This window comes from Apodemus sylvaticus, chromosome 1, assembly GCF_947179515.1.
Source record: "Apodemus sylvaticus chromosome 1, mApoSyl1.1, whole genome shotgun sequence".
Taxonomy (NCBI): Eukaryota; Metazoa; Chordata; class Mammalia; order Rodentia; family Muridae; genus Apodemus; species Apodemus sylvaticus.
The window spans coordinates 210,285,301-210,304,153 of NC_067472.1; the positions used below are offsets into that span (position 1 = coordinate 210,285,301).

The 18,853-nt window shown below is 41.5% G+C and overlaps 1 protein-coding gene across 1 annotated transcript; it reads left to right on the top strand.

Moving 5' to 3' along the window:
* Positions 1 to 1,990: 1,990 nt before the first annotated feature.
* On the top strand, positions 1,991 to 6,570 carry LOC127675141 (zinc finger and SCAN domain containing protein 4F-like). Its single transcript, XM_052171161.1, has 3 exons — positions 1,991 to 2,386; positions 5,362 to 5,521; positions 5,603 to 6,570. The coding sequence occupies exons 1-3, from the start codon at positions 1,991 to 1,993 to the stop codon at positions 6,568 to 6,570; spliced, it is 1,524 nt and encodes a 507-aa protein (XP_052027121.1).
* Positions 6,571 to 18,853: the final 12,283 nt, after the last annotated feature.

The following is an 18,853-nucleotide window of genomic DNA, read 5'->3' on the forward strand; positions in this document are numbered from 1 at the left end:
ATATCCAGTATATACAACTAACTCAAGAAGTTAGACCCCAAGGAACCAAATAACCCTATTAAAAAATGGGGTAGAGATCTAAACAAAGAATTTTCACCTGAAGAAATTTGGATGGCAAAGAAGTGCCTTAAGAAATGCTCAGCATCATTAGTCATTAGGAAAATGCAAATCAAAACAACCCTGAGATTTCACCCCACACCAGTCAGAATGGCTAAGATTAAAAACTAAGGAGACAGCAGGTGTTGGTGAGGATGTGGAGAAAGAGGAACACTCCTCCACTGCTGGTGGGATTGTAAGATGGTACAACCACTATGGAAATCAGTCTGGTGGTTCCTCAGAAAACTGGACATGACACTTCTGGAGAATCCTGCTATACCTCTCCTGGGCATATACCCAGAGGATTCCCCAGCATGCAATAAGGACACATACTCTATTATGTTCATAGCAGCCTTATTTATAATAGCCAGAAGCTGGAAAGAACCTAGATGTACCTCAATGGAGGAATGGATACAGAAAATGCGGTATATTTACACAATGGAATACTACTCAGCAATTAAAAACAATAAATTCAAGAAACTTTTAGGCAAATGGTTGGAACTGGAAAGTACCATCCTAAGTGAGGTAACCCAATCACAAAATAATACACATGAAATGCAATCTCTGGTAGGTGGATATTAATTAGCCCAGAAGCTCTGAATACCCAAGGCACAATAAGCATAACAAATGACTTTCATGAAAAAGTAAGGAGAGGGCCCTGTTCCTGGAAAGGCTTGATCTTGCATTGTTGGGGAGTAGCAGGACAGAGAAAAAGGAGGGAGGTGATTGGAGAATGGGTGGAATGGGATATATGGGGAGGGGGGAAGTGGGAGAGGGGAAATCATTTGGAATGTAAACAAAGAATATAGAAAATTTAAAAAAGGAAAAATAAATAAATAAATATAGACGCTGAAAAAAATAAAGAACGTTAAACAATAAAAACGCATCTGGAGGTATCACCTTCCCTGAACTCAGGATGTACTACAGAGCAATAATAGTGACATGGCAAGGAATTGGTATAGCAACAGACAGATTGATAAATGGAATCAAATTTAAGACTCTGAAACAAAGCCACACACCTATAGACATTTGATTTTTGCAAAGAGGGCAAAACAATACAATGGAAAGAAGAAAACATCTTCAGAAAATGACGCTGGCCTAACTGTATTTCTATAGGTAGAAAAATGCAAATAGTTTCATATTTATCACCCTGCACAAAACTCAAGTCCAGAGGAATAAAGGACCTCAATATAAAACCAGATACACCAACTCTAAAAGAGCAGAAAGTTGGGAATAGCATTAAACTCATTGGTACAGGAACAAATTATACATGCCTATCTCTGCTTACAAAGATGAGCCCTGTTCAGCCTCTGCCTTTTCTTTGTGATTCAGAGACATATTCAAGAAGGTCTCTGGTACTGTCTCAGTCCACTTGCAAGGGTTTGGCCTTGTTCCCTGAAGCATCTGGGGTCCAAAATTCTCCAGATATGATGACAATTTAACAATTTTAGGACGAGCCACATGTGAGAGCCCAGGCTCAGAAGTCTGAGATATACGCCAGTCTTGACACTCCCTTCCAGAGTGCACTGTCCCCTTTGAGCACAGTGACATACTATGTGTGATAAGATGTGTTCTGCCCACGGGAAGCATCAAGCATTGCACTAGAGACACAGAGCTGAGTCTGACATAGGATTCCAACTGTGATCAATCAGTAGGGCAGGTATCTCTCCAATATTTTGTTTGATTTTTTTCTGATGTAGTAAGGCGATTGTCAGGTAGCTAGTAAACCCACTGTGACAGAAATCGAGAAAACTCAGCTGATCTTTTACTTCACTTGTCTCTTCTCTTTTTTCTTTATAGCTTTTACAGATTCACCAGTTGTTGAACCAGGCCTCAAGTAAGAAGACAAACGCCAAATTGCCATAGTTGAATTTTTCTGAGGATTCTCATCACAATGGCTTCACAGTTCAGAGAAACCTTTAGGTCCACATCATCATCAAATGACTTTGAATTAGACTATGCAGAGTTTATTTCAACCCAGGGTTCTGCTATGCAGTGGGGAGAAGACATCTCTCACTCAGCAAGTTCTCAGGTCAGTGTTTCTCCAAACAACCATGGCTCCCTGGCAAAGCAGGAGCTGCAAACACTCTGGGCGATGTTCACCTCCTGGTTGCAGCCAGAGAAGCAGAGCAAGGAGCAGATGATCTCTCAACTGGTCATGGAGCAGTTTCTCCTCACTGGGCACTGCAAGGACAAGTTTGCTTTGACAGAGAAGTGGAAATCCAGTGGCAGAAACATGAGGAGATTCATGGAGGGGCTGACTGATGAGTACTTGAAGCCTCCTGTCATGGTGAGTTCCTGGGGTCAGAAATGGTTATGTGGGGAGGAAATGCAGTCACTTATAATAGGAAAAAGTTCTAGGAAGTTGTAGATTTTGTTACTAGGGAGATTGTTCCACCTTACAAATCATTACATGTTGGAATTTGCAGTACTCTAAATTAGCATGAATAAATCAGAAAGGTTACCACCAAATAGTTGATGGTTCTAATTAAATGTAGTATAGTTACATTGTTTCAGAGAGACTGTGGCGTTGACATTTGGACAAGAATTTAAGGGTTTTACAGGAAATGCCTTCTGTCTGGAGGATGGCTCAGTCATATTCTAATTGTGAGAACTGTGTTGGAATCTTAGCTCACATCTCTTGTCTTTCAGCACTACTCTCTGATCCTGTTGTACCATGAAAAGTTTGCGAACCTCAAAAGCACACTGAGAGCTATATGTAATGCAACTGCATTAGTCTTTTTATTCAACCTTGACTTCGAGACACAGCAGGAAGTTGGAGCTCTGAGCCTAATTTTAGGCAAGCATTTATAGAGGCAAGAAAGGGGTCTCTAGTCTGGTATACATCTGACTGGGGGGCCATTATGGCCTTTAACATCGTTGGCTGGTACTGAGACCTAAACCATAAACATCACTTCTGTTTTTCTCCTGATTGATAGACATTAGGAAGTGAAGTGTCGGGGCCGGACTTGTAGCCTGGAGTGGCAAAATTGTTGGGGAATCACCTGGAAACTGGTGCTAGATGCAGGTATTATTTTGGGGTAGCCTGGAAACCGCTGCTAGTTACCAGCCTGTTTGTTAACTTGAGTACAACCTTAGGTTAGCCTCTCTAAGCTAGAGTCTGAACCCAGAAGATTTGGTCTCTCAGTCCCTGTACATACAAGGCAGACTCTGGGTAGTCAAGTGACTACCTTGCTTTCCAGATTGGCTAATGCTCGCCAGTTAGATGTCCTATCCAGAAAACTGAGGTGCACAGCAGCTGAGCAAGGACTCTGATGTTGACCTAGCACTGTCACATCCATTCACAACAGTGTCAGTGTCATAAGAAATGCCTTAATGAATACTGGTGCTTCAGTTCAAATTTTCAAACCTTGAAAGACGTAATGTGAATGTAAATACATTGAATCTTCTTCTATGGCTGGATTTGTGTATTTCTCAGTCAGTGATAAAAATTGCCAAGGTGGAGAAAATTTTCAATTCTAATTTTGAGATCCAGGGGGTTCCAAATTAAAGTTTTCTTGTTAAGAACATCTGTGATCAAGGATACTTGTCTAGGGCTAGTAGTCAATGGGAGGGACAAATATATATATTTGTCATAATGTGTGTGAATATATATGTATATATACACATATATGTGTGTATCTAATGTGTGTGTATATATATAATGTGTGTGTATATATATAATGTGTGTGTATCTAATGTGTGTGTATATATATATGTATGTGTATATATATATATATATACACACACACACACACACACACGCAAACACACGCACACATTACAAATGAAACCTCACACATTGTATGATGTCATTGCTATGCAAATCACTTCTTTTGGTTTTATGTATTTTAGTTTTGGTTTCAGTTTGTTTCTAGGTTTTTGTTTTTGTTTTCCCATTTGAAGTATGGTTTCGTAGTGTAGCCCAGGCTGGCCAAGAACTTGGGTCTAAAACATGATCCCTTTCATAGGTATGGGGACCTTCCCCTCCCCACTGTTTGAGTTCTCCTTGCAGTTGGTTTTATTCCTTGTCCACACTTGGGCTTTGTTATATATTAAGAATTTCATGGTTGAATCTAAACTCCAAGCAAACTGCTGTCATAATATACAGTCTTGTTCCTCAGAGCGGAGGCAGAGCGCGTCCTAGTCAGACAATGTAGGTGTAGGACTTGATTCAGACAGGTGTGATTTTTGTTTAAGGGTTCAATAATAAATAAATAAATAAATAAATAAATAAATAAATAAATAAATAAATATATAAAACCTCCCCCTTTCCCAAATTAAAGCTTTCTTGATAAGGACATCTTTGGTCAAGGATTATTATTTAGGGCAACAGTGTCATGGGAGGGACAAAAACCATATAAGTGTTAAAAGAAAGCCCACTCACACAGAAAAGTGAAGTGACTGATAGGGAGCGGCCACTTAAGGACCAATGGCTGGAGGTGGGAAAGCCTCGGCTACTTCAGAATGACTATGGAGCATCACAGAGTTCCAGGACAGGACTAACTGTTGCCTGTCTGAGGCTAGGACGTTACAGGGGCATCCACTGCGCAGTTAACATGGAGACCCTGGGGACGCTAAATGAATATAACAGTTACCCGCCCTTGACCCACTGAAGGAATGCCAGTGGAGACTGTCCCCCACACTGATATTCTCTCTCACACAGGGCCATCTCTCTTAAGTGGTCTTTGAGAAGGAGCCACTTGTCTGTCTGAGGCCAAGACACCAACGTGGTATCTACTACAGAGTGTGCATAGAGATCCCGAGGATTCCAGACTGAAAGTTACAATTACCTGTAGTTAAGTTCAAGACAGTATGAGGGTAAAGACAATCACACAAACTTTTGCATGAATTAAGCAAGCCCTGTTTTATGTCAGACAAGGCTGTTTCTCACAGGTTGGCTTTGAGAAAATCTCAGTGAACCAACAGACAGTGGGGTTTATATCACTCTAAAAACTGATGGTGTAAGGGGAGGGGGCATTGTTTATATAGGAATTTGTCTGAACATTTCAAAACTTGTCAGGGTGGAGGTCAGCTCATACAGCTCATAATAAGAGTATAGGCTTCAGAACTTGTCAAATTTCAGAAAATGGGCCAAGATATCAAATTCAAGTTTTACAAAAAAAAAAAAAAAAAACTGCAATGATTCTATTTTGATCTTGTAATAAGGTTCCTAACCTTAAGATGGAGTAGCGCTGCTCCTTCACTGCCCAGAGACTAGAGACTACAGCAGAGGCTCACGGTGGTCACTGGCTTTGTTTACAGGTCCATGTAACCATGCACGGGCAGGAAGCCCTCTTTTCTGAGAACATGCCCTTAAAAGAAGTCATCGCACATTTGGAGCAACAGAAGGTAGCAACAACTCCCACACAAGAGAACGCAAGGGCACTCTTGGAGATCCCCAAAGATGTGTTCTCGGCAGCAGGTGAGTCAGGCTGGACAGAAGAGGGCTGCAGTGTGATTCTCTACTTGTGTACAGTTTTATCAATTGTCTTATTTGTCACAGGACATGAAAATACAGACGATGGCTGCCAACCCCCTTGGAACACTAGTGTTGGAAGTGACGGTGTTAATAGTGCTGGAACTGTGAGGGATTCCCTTTGCACCTTCCAGAGAGTGCAATATCCGGAGCTTGAAGACAGGGATGTTTCTTATGGAGTCCCACAGGTTTCCAGAAGAGTAACTCAAGATACTTCCAGGTCCCAGGAAGTGTCCCTGAGGGCACCTTCTTCTGAAGAGGTCCTTATGGAGGTTCAGCCAGTGTTTCTCTCCCTCACCAAGCAGTCTGAGGAGACTGGAGATGGCCACAACGCTACTGATGTGAGTAGCGGGGTTATTCGTCTCACAAGTGAGGGAGATTCCATTTTCATTATCCAGGGAGAGCAGTACTCTGTACCTGATGTGGAAGGCGTTTCTTACAGAGAGCCTCAGGATTCAAGAATAGCAGTGTGCAGTACCCGCAGGTCCCTCGACAGGTCTCTGTGGACAGGTTCTCCTAGAGTTGTCCCTATGGAGGTCCCAGGCTTCCTCTGCAGGCCAGAGCCGTCTACCCCTAAGTCTGTCCCTCTTTTCCAGAATCATGAGGCAAATTCCACCTTTAAGGGTAACCAAGAGAGACTCCAGAGAGACCCCAAACCATACAAATGCGAGGAATGTCCCAGAACCTTCAAATATCCCTGCAACCTCTCCATCCACCAGAAAACACACAAGAAGGAGAGGCCATTTTTCTGTAAGGTGTGCCAGACAGGCTTTCACCAAGTCTCGGAACTTCGAGTTCATGAGGTCATACACAAGGCAGGGAAGCCTTTCACATGCGATGCCTGTGGAAGGGCCTTCCGCTACAAGACCAACCTGCAGGCTCATGAGAGGATCCACACAGGAGAGAAGCCATACTCCTGCTCCCTGTGTGATAGCAGCTTCCGCCAGTCATCCACATACCACCGTCACCTCAGGAAGTTCCACGAATCAGAATGAAGCGCTCACACATCCGGGTGAGCAGGGATTCAGCCTCAGGGTCTCATCTGCACATTAGAAGCCTGTTAGGGAGTTAGCCAGTTAAGCTGTTTCATTTAACATTCAGATTATTCCTTCCATGTGCTGTCCCATGCCACTGGCATGTGAGGGTAAACATGAAGTTTTTGTCAGTTTGTTCACCAAATTTTTTCAAGTGCCTTTTTTAAGTGACTGTTATCTGATTTTCCAGTAGTAAATAAATGTTGATGGTTCTGTTTCTACTGTGCGTTGTTTCTTGTGCTTTTGTGTGTCCTGTGTGTGGATGGGTGCCAGTGTGTGGGGCTATTGTGTCTTACTTTCTACCTTATTTGAGACAGTCTTTTTTAACAATTTGTTCTCCAGGTAAGGTGACCCCAAAGAGCATACAAATCCTTTTGTCTTTGGTCTCCACAGTTGTTAGGAAGCTGAAATCTGACAAATGTGTCTGCCTCTAGATCTGCCTTTCAAAAATTTTTATTTTATGTGTTTGTGCTTGAGTGTATATATTTGCACTTCCTGTTTTATGTGTCTATGGATACATCAGATCTCCTGCTTTTGTCTTAGTTTGTTTTGACTATTACCTGATCTACACAGAATGTTACCTCGCCTCGCCAGTTTGACCTGCATCCCCCATTGTATTTCCTTAATTTTGGAGGATGTGTTTAATTTTGCATAAAGTTTGGACATTTCTGAGTTGTTTATAGGAAATTTATCCAAGTGTGAATCCATTCCTCATTTGTTTTATATTTTAGGTTGTTTTTCAAATTTAGTTGTAAGTATTTTCTATATCTAGAGACATAAGACAGGGTTTCTTTGCATGTAGCCTAGCTTTTCTATAAATGACTTGGTAATCCAGGTTCGCCTCAAATTCATTGGTCTGTCTGTCTCTGGCTCTGCCTCTTGGGTGCTAGGATTAAGGCTTATGACATGGCATCTAGTGAAAATATCTTTAGGAAACATCTATTACTTTCCATTTAAGTAATAGAGAAAATCTAATTCCATAAAGAACAAAATTTTAGACGTTTCTTCACTGAGAGCTCTATAAATAGAAAGAAGTAATGACTTTAATTTAAACTAACTTCATGAAATAATACACACTCATAATGCATTTCTATGGTCTGTTGACCCTATTAAACTTTTTAATAGGAATAGAAATGGCTACTCCAAACTTGGCGATGGGGAATCTCCCTCCCCCTTCTCCCCACCCCCCGGCCCCCAGATTTCAATGGGAATGCTTGGCAACTCCCCAGTACTATTGTCTATGTTCTTCATATTTACTGGGAAGCATTTAATACCCAAAGATCTGATTGTAAAGCAAATTACTTTTGCCAGTTGCTTGTCTATCATCTCAAGAGGCATTCCACAGACAGGGAGCTGGAGAACATCATACTAAGTGAGGTAACCCAGTCTCAAAAGATCAATCATGGTATGCACTCACTGATAGTGGATATTAACCTAGAAACTTGGAATACCCAAGAAATAATTCACATATTACATGATGTCCAAAAAGAACAGAGGAGTGGCCCCTGGTTTTGGAAAGTCTCAGTGCAGCAGTATAGAGCAATACCAGAACAGGGAAGTGGGAAGGGGTGGATGGGGGAACAGGGGGAGAGAAGAGGGCTTATGGGAATTGCAGGGAGTGGGGACCAAGAAAAGAGCAAATCATTTGATATGTAAATAAAGAATACATCCAATATAAAAAAGGATTAAAAAAAAAAGAATTTCCTGGATGATACTGGCTATAAATTGATGCTGAAGAACAAGGGCGATACCGGTGCACGCCATGTATAGACGGAGCAGCTTCCAAGGAGTCGTAATCAGCCCCAGCAACTCCAGGCAACTGAAGCTTAAGTCCAGAACTTACATCAACTGGTCCCACGTAGTCACGGAGGTGACGTGTGCACGTGCTTCCTCACAGAGGTGACGTGTGCACGTGCTTCCTCATGGAGGTGACGTGTGCACGTGCTTCGTCACGGAGGTGACGTGTGCACGTGCTTCCTCATGGAGGTGATGTGTGCACGTGCTTCCTCACAGAGGTGACGTGTGCACGTGCTTCCTCATGGAGGTGACGTGTGCATGTGCTTCTAAACATCTCGACTCCAGCAAGAGTGTCAGGCCCTGGGTACAGCACACGTGTGGCTGACAGGATGAGCTGTGGGTCCTGCTCACTGTTGCTTCTGGCAGCATATCAGTTGCACCCGAAATGCTCTTCCTGTGCCTCTGATGCCCTGTGTCTGGGACTCGTGTTCCACTCAAGGGTCTCCATGGTGCGTGTCCTCTACAGACGCAAGAGACAAGCATATCCACGGTGCTCAGCGCTTTCTGAAGGTCTCCTCTGACCACCGAGCCACTCAGATTATTCTTACCCTGCCGTCCATTGGTCCCACTTATGTCTTCCTTACTCGTTCTCTTCTGTCATCCTCATATTTACAACCTACTCCAAATATCCAGTGCTAAAGAAAGTTAGGCGTATTTATATTTCTAGAAATATGCTTTCTCACATTTTGTCCCTTTGGTGTCATTAGCAATAGGAAGTTAAGTTTCAGCCTGTTTTACCCTGTTGTAGTAAACGATAACGCTACCTTCAAGTGGGGCATGAGCCCTGTTCTCCCTTTTACTTCTAACTATGCGGAATCTTTTTATCTGTCATAGGATGCTAAGACAGTAAATCGTATGGAAGCACTAAGCTTCCAGTAACTGACTTCTTCAGTGTGGAGTGCTCACTAGTCATTTGATCGTAGCATCTTCCTTACAGACTTTACTATTCAATAATGTGCAAATTTTCAAATAAATTCATCTATAGAAATAATAGATTTATTCAAATTTATACAAACATTTTACATGAAATTAAACAATATGTAAATGAAGATGAAAAATTAAAAGGCAGAAAGAAGACATGATGGCTCAGGAATGTGTGTGTGTGTGTGTCTGTACACACCTTCAGTTTTATTTTATATGTATGGGTATTTTTCCTGCATGAATATCTATACCCTATGCATAAAATACCTAAAAATATCAGAAGATGGCGTTGGACCCCTTACGAGTGAAATTACTCATAGTTTTGAGCAGCTATTGAATGCTGAAAATAAACCCTGGATCTTCTAGTTGATGGCTATATTCCTTTAACCTCTGAGCCAGCTCCAAGCTGTTTTTCTCACATGTAGACACTACAATCCTCCACATATCACCATTGGTTTGAAAACTGTCTCAAAGTTATGGAAATGGAGGGTACCTTAAGAAAATTAGCCCCAGAAAGGCCAATGTTACCTTTTCTATGATGTGAATTGGAATAAAATAGGAATTTCTGAGATGAGGAGAAGCTCCAGAGAGCGGCAGACGGGAACATGGATGAAACACTGCGGAGATGAATGTGACACAGGCACATACTGCACACATGTGAAAACACCATGTTGTAACCCCTCAGTATGTACAGTTAATATACTCTAAGTTAAAAAGTAACTAAAACCTGCCACCACAGCCCTAAGGCCCACTTGGTTAATTTTACTCCGATGTCGATCTTCATGAGTCTAGTAACATCCACTTTCTAGAAGGTGCATCAAAATATTTTAATTGTGTGAAATTATGCTTCTTGTATATATCTCTTCAAGAAAATACATCTTTGGCTTCTTCCTTTCTCCGGAGGAGTTACATTACTAACATACTTAATTTATAATAACTTTTTCTAGAAAAATTTTTGTTTATGCGAAGAAAAAACTCGGTTTTGCATGTGATCATCTGGTCCCCTGGAGTGCGCGCATCCTCATAACACAAGTACTTCCTGTTGAACAGAGCTGCATCACCTCCACGGTGAGAGGAAACCACACAAAGGAGCGCTCCGTTGCGACTTTAATGCTGTTCTTAAGAGGCACTGACATACTGTTTTGTTTTATATTGAAACTGAAACCCATAGAACACATGAGAAATCTGTTTGGTATCTTACCAATGTCACCTCTATCTGCACAACAGCTCCAAGAGGAAATCCTAGGCAGATCAAACAAGAGGGTGGTGATGCCCACACCACCCTTTAGACAGATAAATCAGCTTCCTGGTAAGTTACTCCCAGCCTTCCCCAGGAGTTGCTGAGTATCCCCTTAGGTCCTAGGAACCTGTGACAGTACAGTGCCAGCCCCCACTCAGCACCCAGACTAGAGACAGGAGAAAAGCCAGCCTCCCGCGGTGCACGCCCACAGTCAGACCACCAGGCTCAGCAGGCTGCTCAGGAAGTGCTTGGTGTACATTCTAATCCTTAGGAGCCAAGCCCTTCCTCAGAGCCCATCACTCAGTATTTTCTTGTGTCAAAGTAAGAACATTTTCCTTGGCAGAATACATTTATGGCCACGTTAACCCAAACCTCCTTTCCTGAACCCCTGATCACGGGACTCACAGAGTGGGCTGACAGCAGGTCTTATGACAGCAAGATAATTAGAGAGATCCAGGAAGGAAGGGGAGGGGAGGGGCTAAAGGAACAGGAAGCAGTGGGAGAAAAGACAGGGACAGCACAGGGGTTTGAAAGAAAACCTCCTGCCCGACCTCTCACCAATTCCAGCTCGCCCCGCCTGCTGCTCCCCTCCTCCCGCCCGCCTGCTCCTTTCCTCCCGCCTGCCCACTAGCCACCACCCGCCCGCCCTGTCGCCGCCTCCTGCCCGCCCTGTCGCCGCCTCCTGCCCGCCCTGTCGCCGCCTCCTGCCCGCCCTGTCGCCGCCCCCGCCAGCCCTTTCGCCGTCTCCTGCCCGCCCTGTCGCCGCCCCCGCCCGCCTTGTCGCCGCCTCCCGCCCGCCCACTCACCGCCCCCGCCCGCCTGCTTGCCTCCTCCTGCCTGCCCGCTCCCCTCCTACCGCCCGCCCACTCGCCTCCTCCCGCCCGCTCTACTCCTCCAGCCTGCTCACTCGCTGCCACCCGCCTGCCAGGTCGCTGCCTCCTGCCCGACCTCTCACCTCCTCCCGCCCGCCCGCCCGCTCGCCCCCGCCTGCCTGCTCGCCTCCTCCCGCCTGCCCGCTCGCTCGCTGCCACCACCCGCCTGCCCTGTTGCCATCTCCCGCCCTCCCTGTCGCCGCCCCCGCCCGCCCGCTACCCGCCTCCCGCCCACCCTCTCGCCGCCCCTGCCCGCCCTGTCGCTGCCCCTGCCCACCCGCTCACCGCCCCCGCCCACCCTCTCGCCACCCCCGCCCGCCCTGTCGCCGCCTCCCTCCCGCCCTGTCGCCGCCTCCCTTCCGCCCCCTCACCCCCTCCCTGCTCGCTGACACCCACCCGATCTGCTGGCTCCCAGCTGAAAGTGCTAATAACAAAGCTAATCTCAAAATTCAACTGTGAATTTTCTTGGTGTACACAGCAAGTTGCCTGGAATACTCCTTAATACCTCCTTTTGTTTTTGCTTTGTTTTTTGTATTTGGTCCTAGAACTCACTCTGTAGACCAGGCTGGCCTTTAACTCAGAGATCTGCCTCCCACCCATCCCTGGCCAGCCTTTCGGAGCAGGCCACTCCACATCCACCCCTGCCTCCAAGCTAACTCCACAGGCTGTTTTCTAAACTGAGACTAAGCTTAGCTACTTAAACTGTAAACTGACTACTAAGCCAGGAGCACTAGGCTCAAGTGTATACATGAACTGTACCCACACTTTTAAGGTTGTTTCATTCAGATATCTCATTTTTAGTTTTACTTTCATTTTCCATTTCACAAAAAGGGGCAGGTTTTTTTTTTATTAGATATCATTTATTTACATTTCAAATGATTTCCCCTTTTCTAGCCCCCCGACTCCCCGAAAGTCCCGTAAGCCCCCTTCTCTTCCCCTGTCCTCTCACCCACCCCTTCCCACTTCCTCGTTCTGGTTTTGCTGAATACTGTTTCACTGAGTATTTCCAGAACCAGGGGCCACTCCTCCTTTCTTCTTGTACCTCATTTGATGTGTGGATTATGTTTTGGGTATTCCAGTTTTCTAGGTTAATATCCACTTATTAGTGAGTGCATACCATGATTCACCTTTTGAGTCTGGGTTACCTCACTTAGTATGATGTTTTCTAGCTCCATCCATTTGCCTAAAAATTTCATGAATTCATTGTTTCTAATGGCTGAATAGTACTCCATTGTGTAGATATACCACATTTTTTGCATCCACTCTTCTGTTGAGGGATGCCTGGGTTCTTTCCAGCATCTGGCAATTATAAATAGGGCTGCTATGAACATAGTAGAGCATGTATCCTTATTACATGGTAATCTTTGCAAATTCTTCATGAGAACTACTGAAACTCAGAAAAGCAGGGAAAACCAGACACCTTGTTTATCCTCAATACTGATAATTCCATGTGTGTCATAGTATCCTCTCATATCCCCAGATCTTTGCCCAGCATTTGCTATTATAAATAACAAGATCTGATGTCTCAATGTGTGGGAGATGCAGTAATACTACATTGGAACTTGGTAATTATTTTTCAATTTTGTTAAAGCAAAACCAATAGTAAATTGTAGAGATTCTACAACATTTTACTTTCAATGAAGTCTGTGTTAGGATTCTTATTTCTCTATATGTTCAGCCCCTTTACCTCTTGCTTTTATTTGTGTGATAGGTATTTTTAAACACCTGTTTATAAGGTGTGTAATTATCTGTCTTTGCTATTCTGATTAGCATCTCATCACTGCATTTCCATAACTATTGCTGACATTGGGTCTCGTTTTTCACACATTTTGGACATTCCTGAATAGTTTAAAAACTTATACAGGTCATGAACCCATTTCTCACTTATTTTATGTTTTTGTTTTCTTCAGATTAAGTTTTAAATATTTTCTTTATGGTAGAGAGGTGAGTCAGTGGTTAAGAGTGCATACTGCTATTCTTTGCCTCTGTGCTGGGTTCCTAGCTCCAATGAGCAGCTCACAACCATGTCCAGATCTGGGTGTAGGAGATCATAAGCCTCTGGGCTCTGCTGGCACTCATACTCACATACAACAGCCAAACACACATCATTAAAAACAAGATAAAGCTTAAATTGAAATATGTTTTAAATATTCTGAATATTTAATCACTCTTTGTGGATACTATTATCAAATATTTTATGTTTTTATGATGAATATTAATTGTTTCATTTAAACTTCAGAGATAATGCCATATTCTTAAAATACTTTACTTAAAAAATTTACCCCAAATTAATGTGTTTAGTCAAAAGTAACGAATACATTAATCTTCTTTGTTTCCTTTTATGCTTTTTGGGAACATTATTCTCTGTATGTTGCAATGACTGTTCTGGAAATGTCTGCAGACAAGATTAACCTCAAATTCATAGCTCTGTCTTCCTCTGTCTCTTGAGTTGCAGAATGAAAGGGGTCCAACACCACATGCATGGAAAACATTATATTTTAGTCAACATATCTACTATTTTTGAAATAATAGAGAATCTCTACTCACATAAAGAAAAAGTGATGATCATTTTATTTAAGCTAACTATATGAAGTAATGGACTCAATGTATTTCCAGTGTTTCTTGACCACAATAAATTTATTTACGTTTTAATTGAAAGGAAAATGACTTCTGTATGCTTTGCAATGGTAATTTTCCTCATCTTCCAGATAACAGAATGCTTGACAATTCCTCAACAATATTTTATTATGACATTTTGAGATACACTGGAAAGCCTTAATGCCCAAAGACCTAGTTATAGAGCACTTGGCTTTTGGCAACTTCTTGTCTATCGTCCCAAAAGGCATTCGACAGACACTGCCAGCTTTTGGATTTAAAGATTTCCTGGATGCTATTGGATATAAACAGATAATTATCATTTATACTATCAACACTTCTTTCTAATGGTATTAAGAATTATGACACCACACAGTAGCAAAATTACTGTTTTGAGGTAGCAATGAAAGTTAGTTTATGGTCGAGAAATGCTAGGATAGCCAAAAATAAGAGTTTTCTGATAGTTGTGACACACAGGATGAAAACCACTTTTCTTTAGGAAGTCTGATGCTCCAAATTAGACCAGAAACCTTGCTAGGGGAACTCCCAGGCCCCATGGACTCAACAAACTCCATTCTTTCCCTAAATGGACACATTGTTAAGCTACCCTCTAAATTATTATATCCATAGCCATAAATTAGTGCAACACTCAGATATCATCATGGAAGCGTCTGTGTGCTGTGAACATGGTTATCACAATGACTAAAGTGCAGAGAATGAGTGACTCGGTCATGCCCAGTCAAAAATTAGATCTCTATATCATACCCATCACTGAAGGTTCAGATAACATCATGGACAATAGCATGGAAAGAACGTATGAGTCAGATGTTGTGGATAATTAGAGGCAAACAGTACCTACTGGCTATGACAGGACCACCGCAGTCATGAATTCTCAGCTGCTGTGTTTGACTGCATAAGACAGGCACAATACTAGATAGGACAAGCAATTTCCTTGCCTGAAAAAGGGGCTCATGACACCCCAATACTAACAGAGTAGCTATGGACAGTTCCTAACTTTCAGGCAAGGAGAATCAGTTTTCCATAAGAATGTGCCCTCTAGTACATCAACCAAAATCCCAGAGGTGGCCTCACAAACCTATGAGTGTATGGGCAACAGAAATAATTTCTTTCTCATCTTGTTTATACTTTGAATAGAGGAAGGCCACTGATTTGTTTGAGTTAAGTTTATATCCAGCCAGTTTGCTGAAGTTGTTTATCAGCTTTAGGAGTTCTCTGGTGGAAGTCTTAGGGTCACTTAAGTATACTATCATATCATCTGCAAATAGTAATATTTTGACTTCTTCTTTTCCAATTTGTATACCTTTTACTTCCTTTTGCTGCCTGATTCCTCTAGCTAGAACTTCAAGTACTATATTGAATAGATAGGGAGAGAGTGAACAGCCTTGTCTGGTCCCCAATTTTAGTGGGATTGCTTCAAGTTTCTCTCCATTTAGTTTGATGTTTGCTACTAGTTTGCAGTATATTGCTTTCACTATGTTTAGGTATGGGCCTTGGATTCCTGATCTCTCCAAGACTTTTATCATGAAGGGATGCTGGATTTTGTCAAAAGCCTTTTCAGCATCTAATGAATTAACCATGTGTTTTTTTTTTCTTTAGTTTGTTTATGTAGTGAATTACATTGACGGATTTTCATATATTGAACCATCTGCATCCCTGGGATGAAGCCTACCTGATCGTGGTGAATTATAGTTTTGATGCATTCTTGGATTCGGTTAGCCAGGATTTTGTTCAGTATTTTTGCATTTATGTTCATGAGGGAGATTGGTCTAAAGTTCTCCTTCCTTGTTTGGTTTTTGTTTGGTTTCGGTATAAGCGTTATTGTGGCTTCATAGAATGAGTTGGGTAGTGTTCCTTGAGTTTCTATTTTGTGGAAAAGTTTGAAGAGTATCAGTATTTACTCTTCTTTGAAGATCTGATAGAATTCCCCACTAAACCCATCTGGTCCTGGGCTTTCTTTTTTTTTTTTTTTTTATTTTTTTTTATTTTTTATTTTTTTGACAGGAGACTATTCATGACTGCTTCCATTTCCTCAGGGCATATGGGACTGTTTAGATGGTTTATCTGATCCTTTTTTAACACTGGCACATGGTATGTATCTAGAAAGTTGTCCATTTCATCCAGATTTTCAAACTTTGTTGAGTATAAACTCTTGTAGTAGGATCTGATGATTTTTTTTGAATTTCCAGTTCCTGTTGTTTTGTCTCCCTTTTCATTTCTGATTTTATTAATTTGGATACTGTCTCCGTGCCCTCTGGTTAGTCTGGCTAAGGGTTTATCTATCTTTATTTTTCTCAAAGAACCAGCTCCTTGTTTTGTTGATTCTTTGTATAGCTCTTTTTGCTTCTGCTTGGTTGATTTCTGATCTAGGTTTGATTATTTCCTGCCCTCTACTCCTCTTGGGGGTATTTGCTTCCTTTTGTTCTAGAGCCTTCAAGTGCGCTGTCAAGCTGTTAGTGTAAGGTCTCTCCATTCCCTTTTTGGAGGCAATCTGAGGTATGAGTTTTTCTCTTAGCACTGCTTTCATTGTGTCCCATAAGTTTTGGTATGATGTGTCTTCATTTTCATTAAATTCTAAAAAGTGTTTAATTTCTTTCTTTGTTTCTTCCTTGACCAAGCTATTGTTGAGAAGACCATTGTTCCAAGTCCACACGTATGTGTGTTTTCAATTGTTTTTGTTTGAACTTAAGACCAGCCTTAGGCCATGGTGATCTGATAAGGTGCATGGAATATTTTCAATATTTCTGTATCTGTTAGGCCTGTTTTGTGACCAGTTACATGGTTAATTTTGGAGAAGGTACCATGAGGTGCTGAGAAGGTATATTCTTTTGCTTGAGGATGGAATATCCGATAAATATCTGTTAGATCCATTTGGTCCATACTAGTTTCACTGTATCTCTGTTTAGTTTCTGTTTCCGTGATTTGACCACTGTTGAGAGTAGAGTGTTACAGCATTACACATACCACCTCCTCCTCTCTGCACTATGCCTGCCATCTAGTTTTAAACCTCTGCATATACTGAGTTTTACTTTCCCTCCAACTTCTCTTTCCTATAAAATTTGTCATTTCATGTTATAAAATATTTATAAACTTTTATAAAGTAATTCGACATTTTAAAATAATTTGTCATAAACTTTATTCATCGGCTGTTGCCCTCTTATTTCTTCTCAGGTTCCTCCTCTCGGTTCTTCTCATGAGACAGTGTCGTCTTGATTCCCTTGGTCTTCTTCCCACTGTCTTCAGGTCTTCTTTTGCTATTCCCCGCCCCCCCTGCATGTTTTCTTTTTATATCTAAAATAAAGCATTCTCCTTAACCATATCTTGTTATGGAATGCCCACATTTCACTCAAAAATTTCCAAGTGTTACGGAGTATGGGAGAGTAGAAACATAGTCACTCTGCATGTCTTCCGTGCTCCAGAGCAAGGTTTTGAAATGATTCATCTATGCTGTGTGTGCCATTCTTTGTTGGCTTCATGCTATAGAGAACTCCACTGCATGTGCATTGAAGAGCTTATATTGTTAGTGACTGGAAAAATCCTTCTAGTGTGAGCTATCATGTAGGATTTTTGTCAATGAATAAAAAATACTTTTCCCTAAATAACTATTCTGTGATTGTTGAGTTAGATCAGGAGACATGAGCAATTGTTGCTTTTGCAGAGAAGTTCTCAGGAGGCACTGGCAGCACAGCAAACAACCGATTTGGTTCCTAAACCTTTTCCTGACATCCATGGACATTAGTCTCACATGTGGCACATATACATATATATGGACAAAAAAAATGTATTCACATAAAAGTAAATATTTATTAAAAGATGGCTAACTCACCACTAGACAACTTCCTCCTTTTGAGTTTCATCAGCAATTATATTCAGGATCCTGGCAATATTGAGGTGCTGAAATTAAAGAAATGTTTTCTTCCAGTGATATCCATTCATGGAGCTTATGATGAGTATGGCTAATACTCTGTTGTGCTTACCATTGAAAAAAATCTTCCTTGAAGAACACTCCACATGGATTCTTCTGCACAATTATAAAAACAATAAGCGTACATGTTCATTTCCATTTATTAGGAAAAAAATTATATGTACTGTTAAATTTTCTTTAGACAGACTTGTGTTATTTAATTAGTTAAATTATCTTAAGAAGTCCTTAAATGTCTAGTTCTGAACATAGGATTTGTATAATGAAGGTAAGTGGCAAAAGAAAAGCGACAGAAAAAGATATTACAGCCTGAAAATGGAAACTATCAAAAGGAAGCTCTTGCTTCCTAATGAATTATACTTGCACCTTTCCTAAAAAAGGGGGACACTTTATCTAGAAGGAAGCAGCTCCCACATTCATTGTATAGCTGTCATATAGTAGAAAGCAGACTCCATATTACATGAGGATATTTTCTATAGAAAGAAGCAGACTCTACAAGGAAGAAAGCAGTCTATCCTAGTAGGAAGAAGCCTTCACATAGCAGGGTGTGAACCCATTACACATGACCAATTTTGAAATCTCACTTAAAAAAACTAGAAACAGATCTAAGTGCCCTACTTTATCTTTTTCTAAAGTATGTTGTTTCCACTCTCTTGATATGAAAGAAAAGATACTCTGATGTTGTACACCTGAAATTATATAGGGAATGGTTTACTTTGTCTTGTGATTATGATCAGATATGTGTTTCCAACTTAAAATTTATTATATCCTAGTCTCTTTCCAAACAGACTAATTATTATTTTTATAACAACTGTGTATCCATAAGCTACCTGCAATATTGAAAATTATTTTCCAAACACTTTTGCATAATATTATCTT

Coding starts and splice junctions, on each gene's coding strand:
- LOC127675141 (XM_052171161.1), top strand. CDS start 1,991: ATGGCTTCACAGTTCAGAGAAACCTTTAGGTCCACATCATCATCAAAT. Junction 2,387..5,361: donor ACTTGAAGCCTCCTGTCATG/GTGAGTTCCTGG, acceptor CTTTGTTTACAG/GTCCATGTAACCATGCACGG. Junction 5,522..5,602: donor AGATGTGTTCTCGGCAGCAG/GTGAGTCAGGCT, acceptor TATTTGTCACAG/GACATGAAAATACAGACGAT.